This window comes from Pan paniscus, chromosome 8, assembly GCF_029289425.2.
Source record: "Pan paniscus chromosome 8, NHGRI_mPanPan1-v2.0_pri, whole genome shotgun sequence".
In the NCBI taxonomy this organism is placed as follows: Eukaryota; Metazoa; Chordata; class Mammalia; order Primates; family Hominidae; genus Pan; species Pan paniscus.
In genome coordinates, this window is record NC_073257.2 from 83,499,846 (window position 1) to 83,514,291 (window position 14,446).

Here is a 14,446-nt window from a genome sequence, read left to right on the forward strand (position 1 = left end):
TGACTACAGCCAGAGTCCATTTGCAGCTCCCTGAACATGCCTCACTCTCTCTCCCAAGACACATGCACTTATATCCTCCCATTCGTCGTTACCATCCAGCATAGACATTGCCTCGAAATGGCCTTCCACGATGCCCAGGGTGGGTTTTGTGCCCCTCAGATGTGCTGTGTGATGCCCTGGGGCCTCCTGATGGAGCACCTACCACAGTGAGATGACATATCTGTTGCTGGTCTGTCCCATGTCCTGGGCATCCAGCACAGTACTGGACACACAGTAGCTGCTCAATGCACATTTGCAGAATGACCACACCATTGAGTACACACGTTAACAGACTGAGTGATGGGCTGGGGCTCAGCACACCTGGGTTCTCATCCCAGCTCCCTACAGACTCACTCCACAACCTTGAACTGTCCCTTCACTTCCTTGGGCTTCCTCATACCCCTTAGAAAGCAGGGACAGCACCTGCTCTCCCTTTAGCTGAGGACCAGAGGGAAACTCAAATTAGCCTGGGGCCACAAAAGCACTTTGAAAAAATTCCTTTCTTGCTTTTCATGCTCATCATTTCACACCTACTTGTGTGTGTGTGTGTGTGTCTGTGTGTGTGTGTGTATTTTTTTCCTACCTTTCAAGTTTTTCTTTTTTTAATTAAAAAAAAAGTATGTAATCTGGCTTTTCTCCCAGCCCCCTCCCACTGGTTAGCAGGAAAATTAACTACACATCCAATCCGGTTTAAAGCTTAGTCTAATCTGATGATTTAAGCAGCCCCTTGAGATGATGTTCTTGCTCCCTAGAATAAAAATGTGCAGCTTCTCAGATAGACTCCTTCCCTGCTTTTCTCCCCAGGCCAGTATGGGGGCTGGGAAGAGTACATGGCTCATATGCAGGCATGGTGCTGGGGAGTGTGGGGGTTCCCTTGGCCCCAGGCAGCACTAACTTGGCATCACCTGCTCCCCATGATGACTGAGGCCATCACAGGAGGATGCCCCTGCCCTGGCCACCACTTCTGTGCCATCCATATTTCCTCACTCCAGGGGAGGCAGTAGAGCATCATTCTGAGAACTGACCAGAGCCAGACCTCCTGGGTTCATTGCTGAGTGACTTTGAGCTAGTTCCTCAACCTCTCTGACGTCAGCTTCCTTATCTGTATACATGGGATAGGTAGGAATACCTGTCTTACAGAACCGGTGTAACAATCAAACACACTGGCATACAGAAAATGCCTAGAAGAGTGCTAGAAAAGTATGCATTAAACACGGTTTGAGTGTTTGCTATGGCGACGATGATGATGAAGATGACGACGATGATTTTCTTCCCTTCTTCCCTTTCCCCCCAAACCACCTGCTAAGTTTTGGGGAAAGGAAGCTCAGTGGGTGGCTGCTCTGTTTAAACACTAGACAAAGCCAGCAGGAGCTCAGCCCTGTGGCAGGAAGAGCAGGGGTTTGCCTTGAACATCCTGGTGTCCTCGTGTCCTTGAACCTCACAGCAAGGTGAAAAGCAGCAGTACCCACTGAGCGCTGGCCCTGAGCCAGGCACTGCCGCTTCCACCCCACACTGCTCACCTCTTCAGCCTCACCCCCCTGTGAGTTGAATCAACTCTCCCCATTGTACAAGTTCAAAAGCTGAAACCAGAGCAACTGAGTCCCTTACCCAAGGCCACACAGCTAGGGAGCCGGGAAGGCAGGATTCGAGTGCAGGCCTCTTGACTGCAGAGTGAACAGCCCTAACTGCTAAACTCGCCTGCTTCCCTTAAGGTGGCTCACCAGCCCCAGCCCACACAGGAGCCCCGAAGGGGTGTCTAACTGCTTCTGGCATCCTCACCCCAGGGTTGCAGTCCACATCCGTGTCCTGGCCTCACTGACGGTCATCCTGGCCATCTTCATGGTGATAACCGCACTGGTGAAGGTGGACACCTCCTCCTGGACCCGTGGCTTTTTTGCGGTCACCATTGTCTGCATGGTGATCCTCAGCGGTGCCTCCACTGTCTTCAGCAGCAGCATCTACGGCATGACTGGCTCCTTTCCTATGAGGAACTCCCAGGCGCTGATATCAGGTGAGAGCCGGGGTCCGGGCAGCTGACCAGGTTCATCCACCCAGGAGTCATGGGAGGGAGCCAGAGATGAGCATGTGGTGGCCTTTTCTGAAAAGGAAATGGCATGGGTGCTGATTGTGTTTCAGTCATCTAGTGTTGTAGAACAACAACGGTCATTTCTACTACTCACAAATTTGCAGCTTGGACAGAAGTTTGCAGGTGTAGCTTTTCTCTTCTCCCCATGGCATCAGCCAGCATAGCTCGACGGGGAGCGGAGGATCCAGTTCCAGGTGGCACGCCCTCCTGGCTGGCGTGTTGATAGTGGCTGCTGGCTGGAAGCTTAGCCAGGGCTGGGCTGGGGCCGGGGACTTCCGTTCCTCTCTATGTGGACCTCAAATGGCAACTTTGACTTCCTCATGGCATGGTGTCTGGGTTGCAAAAGCCGGCATTTCAGGAGATCCAGGCAGAAGCTTTATTTCTGATTTAGCAAAAGAAGCCACATAGGGTCAGTTCTACCATAGCCATAAGCTCACCCAGACTCAAGACAGATGGACCCACCTCTGGGAGAGTATGAAAGTCTCCCACCGTGACTGTGAGAAGGTAGGCAGGAGGGGAGACAGAGTCGCAGCTATTTTTGGATAACATGGCCTGCCTACAAAATGCAATTCCTGAAACCAGCCTTCCTCCCTTTCCTTCCCTCCTTCTCCTATTCCTCTTCTATTTTTCCTTTTCCTTATCTTTTTTCCTCTTCTTGTCTCCTTTCCTTCCTTCTATCTTTTCTTCCTTTCTGATTTTATAGAGGACCTGCTATGTCCTGGGGATGCAAAGATGAACAAGCACCAGTCCCCTCGGAGCTGATGGCTCAGTGAATAAACTCTCACCCCCAGCACCCCCAAGCTTTGGTATCCCGTGGGTATGCCTGTGCACGACGTGGGCCGACCCCTCTAGCTGACGTTTGATGCTGATGTTGATGAGCCTGTTCTGGAGGCCTTGGCACTTTTGTTCTCTAAGCTGGAGACACACACATCTCTCACCCAGATGACCCAGCCAGGTAAAAAGGAGCGGGTCAGGAACCATTGGTGCTTTGCCAGGAGGCCACAGTCCCTGGGAGCAAGACTGGAGGTTCTGCTGCTGTGTCTGCCCCTCCACATGCCCCTGTTATGCAGAGGAGAGCTCTAAACATTTGCCCAGTGACAGCAATTTCACAAGGAACCTGTGCTGTGCCCCTTAGTTAATAATGCCAGGAAGCATGTGGCCAGGATGACAATACTTTGACAAGGGTATGTCCCTTCTCCACTCGAGCCAGTGCCAGACATCACTGGTGGATCTCTATCTTTCATCCTGAGCTTCTAAATCCTTCTCAGCGCAGCACTTGAGGCAGTTACTCTCAGCAGATCAGAGTCTAGATGTGAGCTTCAATCTGTTTGCCATTTCTGAGATCAGATTAGGCTTCTGGCTGTATCCTGGGAAACACTTGGGCCTAAGATAAAATAAAAATGGACTTGTTGCTAAGTTTCCTGGGTGCGGGCAACATGGCATCAGCGATGCTTTCAAACGGGCATTTCTGGACTGAAGGCAGTGGCCACTGGACATGGGATTTAATTCCTTCTGTCACCGCCATCTCAGAAGGAGGCTCTTATCCCCTTAGTTCCTTCCATCCTTGCTGGCAGGCTCTCCAGGAGCCAGTGACCAAACTCACCATTTACATTGGCAAGCGGTCCTCGGGTTCATCTGTCCACCTGTGATCTTCTAGGGATGGGGAGTCTCCTATGGATTTTTCAGAAAGTCCGTTTAGAAAAGTGGGGAAGTTTAGTACTTCTATGCCAGTATTAATGACCCTGAGTCTAAACCGTGGTCACCACTGTATTGGGCCCTCGTGGGTGCCCAACACCCTGGAAAATCAAGGTGTCCCAGTCTTCCAGAGGCCACAAGACCACCTCACCAGCCCCACTTGCTTTTTTCCAGCACAGCCCGTCTGTGAATTCCGCACGCGTTGGCATCTGAGGAACAATTCATTTGTTTTGCGCTGGTGTTTTTTTAAACCCCTCATTTGCATGTATTTCCATAACTGATGAGATAAAAGTGGAGAGTCATGAAGGATGAGCTCCCGGAGGCCTGGTTTGTTGTTGATGATAACATTGTAAATTCTCTACAAGTTGGAAAGAGAGAGAGGAAAATCAGTAGGCAGTGATGTTAAGATCTCTTCCTTGGGGCAGCTGGGGAGTGTCTTACTGAGTTTAACCCCAGTTCTTACAAAATGTCTAGGCGGGGATTACAGCTTCTCAGAAGTGGGCATCCTCTTGGCAAAGGGTTTACCCGTTGTTGCTGCTTTGATGTGGGAAGGACAGAAATAGCCAAGCACCTAACTGGGAATCAGAAAGGATTTGTTTGGTATTTGGCACTTCTCCGCACCAGGCAGGCTTCTGAGTGCTTCACGTGTAATAATCCTTTTAATCTTCATCACAGCCCTACGAGGTGGGTATTATTAACACCCCCATTGTATAGATGAGGATACAGAGGCACAGTGAGGTTAAGGGACTTGCTGAAGGTCACACAACTAGAAGAAGTAGAGCCAGGTTTGGACTCGGATGTTTTGATTCTGGAGTCTGCGTTCCTAATTACAGTGCTAATTTTTATACCTTTGCCCTCCCTCAAGTACTACCCAGGCTAATAGAACTTATGGTGGAGAGGCTGGGGAAAGGATCCTCCATCGGACCAAGGGCTATTCTCTGTAGAGCCACAGAGGCCACAGGCAGAGCATGGGGAGCCGTGATGGTGCGCACGGTGGACGGGGCCTGACTGTCCCCCTTCCCCTCTGCTTCGTGCAATAGTGGGCAGGAAAGTGGTGCTGTGTAAGAGCTGCCTGATGGAGACAGAGCAGGCCATGCCCACACGGACCCAGCCTTCTTCCCGCCTCTTCAGGAATGGACATTCTGATCCTCTGAAGTGGGCAGGTTCATCCCGCCAGTCAACCCAGCTCATCCACCAGGCCCTTCCCGCATTGATGGTGATGGTGTTGGCCTTGTTGTCAGTGCTTTTCCACTCATCGTCCTGTTTCCACCTCACTACGGTCACCTGTGATGAACAGGACAAGTATTAGCCCCACTTTCCAGGCAAATAAACACAGGCAGGGAAGAAAGTAAGTGATCAGCCCACACTGGTGCCAGTGTTCCCAAGCAATGCTGCACACAGGCCTTCTGACTCGTGGCCAGCACAGGAAGATGACCCATGGCTGTGAGAGTTCGAAGGAACAGAAAGACATGTCTGCTGCCTCCCAGAAGCAACAATGCAGTCGTGGCGAGGCAGGGCATAGCGTTTGTTGAAGTCTACTGTGTGCCAGGCCCTTTCTGAACATCTTCTCAGTCAGTCCTCAAAGCAACACACAGGGCAGGGGTTGTTATTCCCATTCTATAAGCGAGCAAACTGTAAAGTCAGAGAAGCCACGTTACCCCTAGGGTCCCAGCTAGCAAGTAGCAGAGTCCAGGGTGACACATCCATCCGCCTGACTCCTAGCCCCGTTGGCACCCGAGTAGGTCGTGTGGCCTCCTCTGTTAGGTAGCAGTGAAAGGTGTGGCAGCCACACAGTCTCACAGGTAATGTGTGTCAAAGCCATTGGCAAGGAGAACATTCCATGTGGTGGGGTGGTTGCGTGCTTGTGTGTGCATGTAGGTGTATGACTGTGTGTGTGAGTGTTGTATGTGTTACACATGCATTCACATGTGCATGGTGCCACAGCCGCCTTGGGGTACACAGTAGGTTCCGTGAGCTCATGGGTGGGCAATGGTGGGGGTTTATAGCCAGTGAGGACACCCCCAGAAAGGGTGGCCTCTGGGCAGCAGGGGACCCTATGTGAGGACAGTCCCTGAGCCTCCTTCCCAGTTTGGTTGGTGGGTACTTTGGGCCGGGGGCAGAGAAGAGGAAATCCAGAGGTCTCTGGCACTTCCTGCCCCTAAATCTAAAATTTCAGCCCCCACTAGAAGGGCAATAAAGAGAGATGGAGGTTGAGGGTCAGAGGTGAAACAGGAAAGGCAGAGGACTGGTGGTCCCCTGAAGGCCATGTGCCACCTCAGGCAGCAGCCTCTTACAAGTCCAGCAGAGAGAGGGGAAAATGACCCCCTTGGAAACTCAGGAAATGCTGGAAATGCTTGGCTGCTGGGCCCTCCCTGTCTCTGAGGCTTCAGGACACTGAGAGAGCTTTGGCATTTTTCGCACGGAGGAATTTTTATTTTGGTTTGTGAAACCCAAGCAGGGAGGGGCCCGCAGCCACTCCTCCTCGCCCACCCCTCACCATCTCTGCGTGTCCTCTGTTCTCTGCAGGAGGAGCCATGGGCGGGACGGTCAGCGCCGTGGCCTCATTAGTGGACTTGGCTGCATCCAGTGATGTGAAGAACAGCGCCCTGGCCTTCTTCCTGACGGCCACCATCTTCCTCGTGCTCTGCATGGGACTCTACCTGCTGCTGTCCAGGCTGGAGTATGCCAGGTGAAGGTGCCACTCACTGTCCATGCCTCCTTCCTGTGTATCCAGTTATAGCCATGCTTCTTTTTCTCAGCAGCTTCTATGCTGGCTTCTTTGTTTAGGTGCTATGGCTCAAAGCAGTTGTTCAACAAATAGGCTTGGCTGGTGGATGTGAGAGGCTGGCTCTGTGCCACAGTCAAGCAGTTGGAGCCTCAAGTTTAATCATGGTGAATAATAGTTCGCACTGGTGAAACACAACCCCTTATTCCAGCGCTGTGTTCCTGCGAGCTTGATGTGTCCTACCTCATTCAATGCTCACACCTCTATCCAGGCACCGTGGAGCACACCTGTAATCCCAGCACTTTGGGAGGCCAAGGCAGTGGATCGCTTGAGCCCAGGAGTTCAAGACCCATTCTGGGCAACACAGTGAGACCCTGTCTCTACAAAAAATAAAAAATTAGCTGGGCATGGCCGCATGTGCCTCTAGTCCCAGCTACTCAGGAGGCTGAAGTGGGAGGATCACTTGAGCCCAGGAGTTGGAGGCTGCAGTGAGCTGACTGCACTACTGCAATTCCAGCCTGGGTGACAGCAAGACCCTGTCTCTCTGAAAATGAACAAACAAACAAAAAACAAACTCACACTCCCCTGTTCCTCTTAGAATACAGTACTATTATTATTTTTTATTATTCCCATGCACAGATTAGAAAACCAGGGTTCAGAGAGATTAAATTGCTGTTGTTTTAGTAGAGACAGGGTTTCACTCTGCAGGCCAGGCTGGAGTGCAGGGATGCAATCGTGGCCTGCTGCAGCCTTGACCTCCTGGGCTCAAGCTGTCCTTCCACCTCAGCCTCCCAAATAGCTGGGACTCCAGGTGTGCCACCACACCCAGCTATTTTTTTAAAAAGTTTTTGTAGGCCGGGCACGGTGGCTCACGCCTGTAATCCCAGCACTTTGGGAGGCCAAGGCAGGCCGGATCACCTGGTCAGGAGATCGAGACCATCCTGGCTAACACAGTGAAACCCCGTCTCTACTAAAAATACAAAAAATTAGCCGGGCATGGTGGCGGGTGCCTGTAGTCCCAGCTACTCGGGCGGCTGAGGCAAGAGAATGGTGTGAACCTGGGAGACGGAGCTTGCAGTGAGCTGAGATCGCACCCCTGCACTCCAGCCTGGGCGACAGAGCAAGACTCCATCTCAAAAAAAAAAAAGCTTGTATAGAGACAGAGTCTCAATATGTTGCCCAGGGTGGTCTTGAACTCCTGTGCTCAAGTGATCCTCCTGCCTCAGCCTCCCAAAGTGCTAGGATTACAGGCATGAGCCACCATGCCCGGCACAAAGAGGTTAAATTATTACTTGCCTGAATCTCAGAGCCAGTAGGCAGTAGAGCCAGGCAGGATTTTAAGATGACTCCAAACCTGTGCTTGGACAACTTGCTGCCTTATGAGGCTCCTTTCCACCTCTAGGACCTGTTTTCTTGTCTCGAGTCTTACTCTTGCTTTCTGTCTCCAGTTCCTCCTTTTGCTTTCTTGCTGCCTGCTGCTTTTTATAAAAACAACGCTTGTCTTTCTCTCGTGTTTTATTCTTTTCAAAGCATTTTCCTATCCACTATCTTATTTGATGTAGGAAAGGCAGGAGTTATCCCCATTTAACAGGTGAGGAAACTGAGACCAAGAGAAGGCTAAGTGAAGTGCCAGGTGCGTGAGCCAGCAGAGCTGGGGAGAGATCTGCCCCTGATGCGGCCCTGTTCCACAGGAAGCTATTTTTTGCAGTGGCACAAAGCTAAGCAGTTTATGTGTATATTTTTGTTTATCATTTATGACAATCTGTGCAGCTGTGATTGTATTTTCTCACTTGAGAGCTGGGGAAACTGAAGCTTTGGAGAGTTCACAAGCATGCCCCAGGTCACTCACCTGGTGAGTCACGGCAGGACTGGAGCTGTTTCTGGAGTAGCCTCTCCCCACCGGATCATGCTACATCCCTGGCTCGTGACTGCAAGGGCCTTATCTCATCATTCATTCTCCCTGTCCTTATGAGGAGAGTCACTTTGTTAACCCCTAGAACCCCCAGCCTTTCAGCAGAACAGCGATTCCCCCTGGGCTGGTAGTGAGCCACTTTCCCCAGCTATAGGATTCTTCACCGCTTCAGCAGTCCTCAGGGTTCTGAGGATAGGAGGGGGCTGATCTGCTTGAGCTATGCAGTATCCCAGGCACCTACAGACCCCTGGGCTGCCCAGTCCTCCCCGCCCCTTCAGGGCTGTCATCAGAAATTGCCTAGCTGTGGCTCCAGGCTGACGTCCCCGTGCTTCCTGTGGCCTGGCTGGCTCTCCATCCCCCAGCATCCTGTACACTGCCTGGCACCTCAGCGTTGTGCCTTAAATGATTCTCCAGCCACTGAATGAACAGAGGAACAGGAGGATCGCCCCACTCCTCGTGCTGTTTCCTCGTGTCCTGTTTCTGGTGCTTTGGGTGGGTCTGTTTCCAGCAGGGTAGCCAACCTTCCTTGCTTGCCTAGAGCCAAAGGAGCTCCCAGGACAAGGGACTGTAAGTATTAAAACCAGGACAATTTCAGGCAAACCAGGATGGTTGGTCACCCTAGTTCCTAGTCTCATTTGGGCAGGCCAGAGTCCCTTCCAGCTGAGCATGTGAGACAGAGAACACCCAGGACCATGCTATCCTGTAGACGCTTCTATTTCTTTTTCTTTTTCTTTTTTTGCGACGGAGTCTCACTCTGTTGCCCAGGTTGGAGTGCAGTGGCACAATCACGGCTCACGGCAGCCTTGATCTCCAGGGCTCAAGCGATCCTCAAGTTAGCCTCCCGAGTAGCTGGGACAACAGGCATGGGCCGCCACGCCCAGCTAATTTTTGTATTTTTTGTAGAGACAGAGTTTCACCGCATTGGCCAGGCTGGTCTCAAACTCCTGACCTCAAGTGATCCACCCGCCTCAGCCTCCCAAAGCGCTGGGATTGATTACAGGCACGAGCCACTGTGCCTGGACCGAAGCTTCTGTTTCTTTGCTGATTAAAACTAGGGTCTGGATCTGTGGGCTCACAGACACTTCTCTAAGGATGGGGCTCATGGAGAGAGCTGTGCTCCCGGGTCTGCTTGGACTAAACCTTCCTGAAAAGGCAAGCTCGCCCGTCCTACATTTGGGAGAGTGAGATGACGCAGGAAAATTTGGAAGAACTTAGGAGGAAGAGCTGCGACCAGAGGAACTTGGTGGGGAATTTCCTGAGAGCAGACTTAAGGCAAGGACCTGACGACGCTGAATAGAGGGGAAGTAAGAATATTCCTTTCCGTAGATAGCGATTGTGAAACCAGACAGGGCTTTTGGCTGAAGCACCCCGTTCACCGTCACTGAAGAGTGATTCTGGATTCTGGGGACGGGCCCTCCCACACACCCACTCACCCACATGGGTGTTATCCGCAGGTCCTCAGGGTGGGAGGACTGACTGGGGCTTCAAAACTTCTTGGCTGTTTGAAACCTCCATTTTACAGAGGAGGAAGCAGGTCCAGAAAGGGGTGTGCCTGGCCCAAGATCACACAGGGAGGCAGAGACAAGGCTGAAACCAGAACCAAGTTACTGCTTACACACACACCCCTACACCAACTCCCTCTGTTTGAGCTGCATTAATACAGTCAGCCTGTGTCTCCTGGTTTTCAGATACCTGGGACCCAGAGAGGTTGAGTGGCTCAGGCAAGGTCACACAGTAAGGGAAAGTGATCTAAGCTTTCTTATTGGTCAGAGTGCAGAAGTTGGAAAGATTAATGATATTCAGTGTTGAGGATATGGAAGACACTTCTATAGGCTGCTTCTCAGTTCTTTCAACAGTTATGTGTTGAAGGGCTACTCCGTGCCTGAAGATTTAGCTGGAAACAGTCAAATGTGGTCCTTGCTCCAGGAACCTGTCTTCTTCTTCTTCTTTTTTTTTTTTTTTTGAGACGGAATCTTACTCTGTCACCTAGGCTGGAGTGCAGTGATGCGGTCTTGGCTCACTGCAATGTCCACCTCCCGAGTTCAGGCGATTCTCCTGCCTCAGCCTCCTGAGTAGCTGGGACTACAGTCGCACACCACCATGCCTGGCTAATTTTTGTATTTTTAATAGAGGTGGAGTTTCGCCATTGGGTCAGGCTGGTCTTGAACTCCTAACCTCAAGTGACCCGCCCACCTTGGCCTCCCAAAATGCTGGGATTACAAGCATGACAAGAACCTGTCTTCTACCGAAGGAGACACATGATAAACAAGTAAACCAATGCAATTACTGTAGATTGTGGTTAGTTCTTTTGAAGGAACTAAACAGGTGCTCTGGTAGAGATGAACAGGGCAAGTTACTTCAGTTAGGGTGGGTAAGTGGTGCTGAGCAAAGTTAAACTGGTAGTACCTATTAGGAGAGCAGTTTATCAGTAGCTATCAAAATGTTAAAGGTATAAACCTTTTAATCCAGCAATTTCCTCTTCTAGAAATCTGCCCTACCAAAATACTAGTATACATGTGCAAGGATTTATGTGTAGGGATATTCATTGCAACATTGTCTGTAGTAATGAAAAGTCGAGGCAACCTAAGTGTCCATCAGTAGGGAAGCAGTTAAATTGTACATCCATCCGGTGAACCATCATAGAGTAACATAAGGGAGACATAGGCCACATGTTCCTGTGTAGAAGGATGGCCACAAGATACTGTTCTTTATGCAATTTTATGTATTCATTTATGTTTCACAGTTATGCATGATTTAGGCAGTTAGTATAAGGCATTTATATATATTATTTACATATATTGTATTTAGGCATTACACTGTTGCAGAAAGTTTTACAATATGTATGGCTTGACCCCACTCTTGCTTAAGAAATATAACTGTGTGAGTGTTGTTTGTGTGTGCATGGAACAGTATGTACCAGATTGGTTTTTCTGTTTTGTTTTGTTTTGTTTTGTTGAGACAGGGTCTCGCACTGTTATCCAGGCTGGAGTGTGGTAGTGTGATCATAGCTCACTATATTGAACAACTGGGCTCAAGCAATCCTCCTGCCTCAGCCTCCCCAGTAGCTGGGACTATGGGCATATACCACCACACCTGGCTAATTTCTTTTATTTTAAAATTATTATTATTATCGTCATTTTTGTAGAGACAGGGTTTCACTTGGTTGTGCAGGCTGATGTTGAACTCCGGGGCTCAAGCGATCCTTCTGCCTCTATCTCCCAAAGTATTGGGATTATAGGCGTGAGCCATCATGCCCGGCCTAGAATGTTAACAGCCAGTACCACTAAGGAGTGAAATCAGAAGTGGGAAGAGGTCAGAGTCCCCTTTCTATTAATACTATATCATTTATTTTCTGTATTATTTGGGTTTGTTGTATCAAGCTTGTATTCCTTTTATCATTTTAGAAATCTGCATTTTTAATACTATTTTACCTCTACTCTCCTAAAATACAACAAAAACAGGTGAGCCAGGACAGGGGCCCAGACTCACCATGCAGTGGTCAGTCCTGGTTTCCTCTGTCCCTGCTCATGGCATGGCCACCGCGCTGGCAGGCAGGCCAGGGACAATGCAGGCCTTCCCCTGGCCACCCCGTGACAGCATCCGTCATCTCAGGGAACACTGGAGCTGTGGGCATACGGGGCTTGGGCTCTCCATGCTGGGCCGGAAGGTTCTGTTCTGAGTGCCCACCCCTGGCTGTGCTGACTCAGATCCCAAGCAACCTGCTTGATGGTGGCCCTGTCTCCTCCCCGCAGGTACTACATGAGGCCTGTTCTTGCGGCCCATGTGTTTTCTGGTGAAGAGGAGCTTCCTCAGGACTCCCCCAGTGCCCCTTCGGTGGCCTCCAGATTCATTGATTCCCACACGCCCCCTCTCCGCCCCATCCTGAAGAAGACGGCCAGCCTGGGCTTCTGTGTCACCTACGTCTTCTTCATCACCAGCCTCATCTACCCCGCCGTCTGCACCAACATCGAGTCCCTCAACAAGGGCTCGGGCTCACTGTGGACCACCAAGTTTTTCATCCCCCTCACTACCTTCCTCCTGTACAACTTTGCTGACCTATGTGGCCGGCAGCTCACCGCCTGGATCCAGGTGCCAGGGCCCAATAGCAAGGCACTCCCAGGGTTCGTGCTCCTCCGGACCTGCCTCATCCCCCTCTTCGTGCTCTGTAACTACCAGCCCCGCGTCCACCTGAAGACTGTGGTCTTCCAGTCCGATGTGTACCCCGCACTCCTCAGCTCCCTGCTGGGGCTCAGCAATGGCTACCTCAGCACCCTGGCCCTCCTCTACGGGCCTAAGATTGTGCCCAGGGAGCTGGCTGAGGCCACGGGAGTGGTGATGTCCTTTTATGTGTGCTTGGGCTTAACACTGGGCTCAGCCTGCTCTACCCTCCTGGTGCACCTCATCTAGGAGGGAGGACACAAGGACATTGGTGCTTCAGAGCCTTTGAAGATGAGAAGAGAGTGCAGGAGGGCTGGGGGCCATGGAGGAAAGGCCTAAAGTTTCACTTGGGGACAGAGAGCAGAGCACACTCGGGCCTCATCCCTCCCAAGATGCCAGTGAGCCACGTCCATGCCCATTCCGTGCAAGGCAGATATTCCAGTCATATTAACAGAACACTCCTGAGACAGTTGAAGAAGAAATAGCACAAATCAGAGGTACTCCCTTCACAGCTGATGGTTAACATTCCACCTTCTTTCTAGCCCTTCAAAGATGCTGCCAGTGTTCGCCCTAGAGTTATTACAAAGCCAGTGCCAAAACCCAGCCATGGGCTCTTTGCATCCTCCCAGCTGCGCTCATTCCAGCTGACAGCGAGATGCAAGCAAATGCTCAGCTTTCCTTACCCTGAAGGGGTCTCCCTGGAATGGAAGTCCCCCTGGCATGGTCAGTCCTCAGGCCCAAGACTCAAGTGTGCACAGACTCCTGTGTTCTGTGGGTGAACAACTGCCCACTAACCAGACTGGAAAACCCAGAAAGACGGGCCTTCCATGAATGCTTCATTCCAGAGGGACCAGAGGGCCTCCCTGTGCAAGGGATCAAGCATGTCTGGCCTGGGTTTTCAAAAAAAGAGGGATCCTCATGACCTGGTGGTCTATGGCCTGGGTCAAGATGAGGGTCTTTTAGTGTTCCTGTTTACAGCATGTCAAAGCCATTGGTTCAAGGGCATAATAAATACTTGCGTATTCAATGTAAGCCTCATTGATGTCTCTGTTAGTCAGAGTCTTAACAAGCAATGGCACACTCAGATTAGGCAATTTGAGGATTTTTAAAAATTTATTATTATTATTGAGACAAGATATTGCTCTGTCACCCAGGCTGGAGTGCAGTGGCTCGATCATAGCTCACTGCAGCCTTGAACTCCTGGGCTCCAGCGATCTTCCAGCCTCAGCCTCCTGAGTAGCTGGGACCACAGGTGCACACCACCATGCCTTGCTAATTTCTGTATTTTTAAAATTTTTCGTAGAGATGGGTATTACTATGTTGCTCAGCCTGGTCTCAAATTCCTGAGCTCAAGCGATCCTCCCACCTCAGCTTCCCAAAGTGCTGGGATTACAGGTGTGAGCCACTGTGCCCAGCCTAATTTGAGGATTTTTTTTTCTTTTTTTCTTTTTTTTTTTTTTTTGAGATGAAGTCTTGCTCTGTCACCCAGGCTGGAGTGCAGTGGCTCAATCTCGGCTCACTGCAACCTTGAGGATGTTTTAAGAGCAGGTGTAGGAACCCCAGGGGGTTGTGCATTCTATCTAAAAACTAGTAATAGGCCATTCCAGCTCAGGCCTGATGTGGGGAGGGGAGGGAGTCCTAGAACCTAGGGAGTGACTTTGTCGGGATGGGATGGCCAGCCTGCTGTAACCCTGCAGGAGGAAGCTGAAGGAATAAATTCCCTCCATTCTTCCTCTGATTTCCATGCCCCGTGGACTAAAGCCTAGCCAGCAGCAGGTGGAGAGGGTAGAGAGTGGCCTGGAGAAGCAGGAAGGTGTCTGGCCCAGGGTCT

At 50.8% G+C, this 14,446-nt stretch overlaps 1 protein-coding gene across 3 annotated transcripts in view; it reads left to right on the plus strand.

Moving 5' to 3' along the window:
- SLC29A3 (solute carrier family 29 member 3) overlaps nt 1-13,642 on the plus strand; it is a 44,169-nt gene extending 30,527 nt beyond the window's left edge. For all 3 annotated transcript variants that reach the window (XM_003815958.5, XM_008968970.4, XM_008968971.4), the window contains 3 exons: nt 1,824-2,050; nt 6,347-6,509; nt 12,210-13,642. In XM_003815958.5, coding sequence (XP_003816006.3) covers nt 1,824-2,050; nt 6,347-6,509; nt 12,210-12,864 — 1,045 coding nt within the window. In that variant the 3' untranslated portion in view covers nt 12,865-13,642. The remainder of the gene's footprint in view (nt 1-1,823; nt 2,051-6,346; nt 6,510-12,209) is intronic.
- Nucleotides 13,643-14,446: the final 804 nt, after the last annotated feature.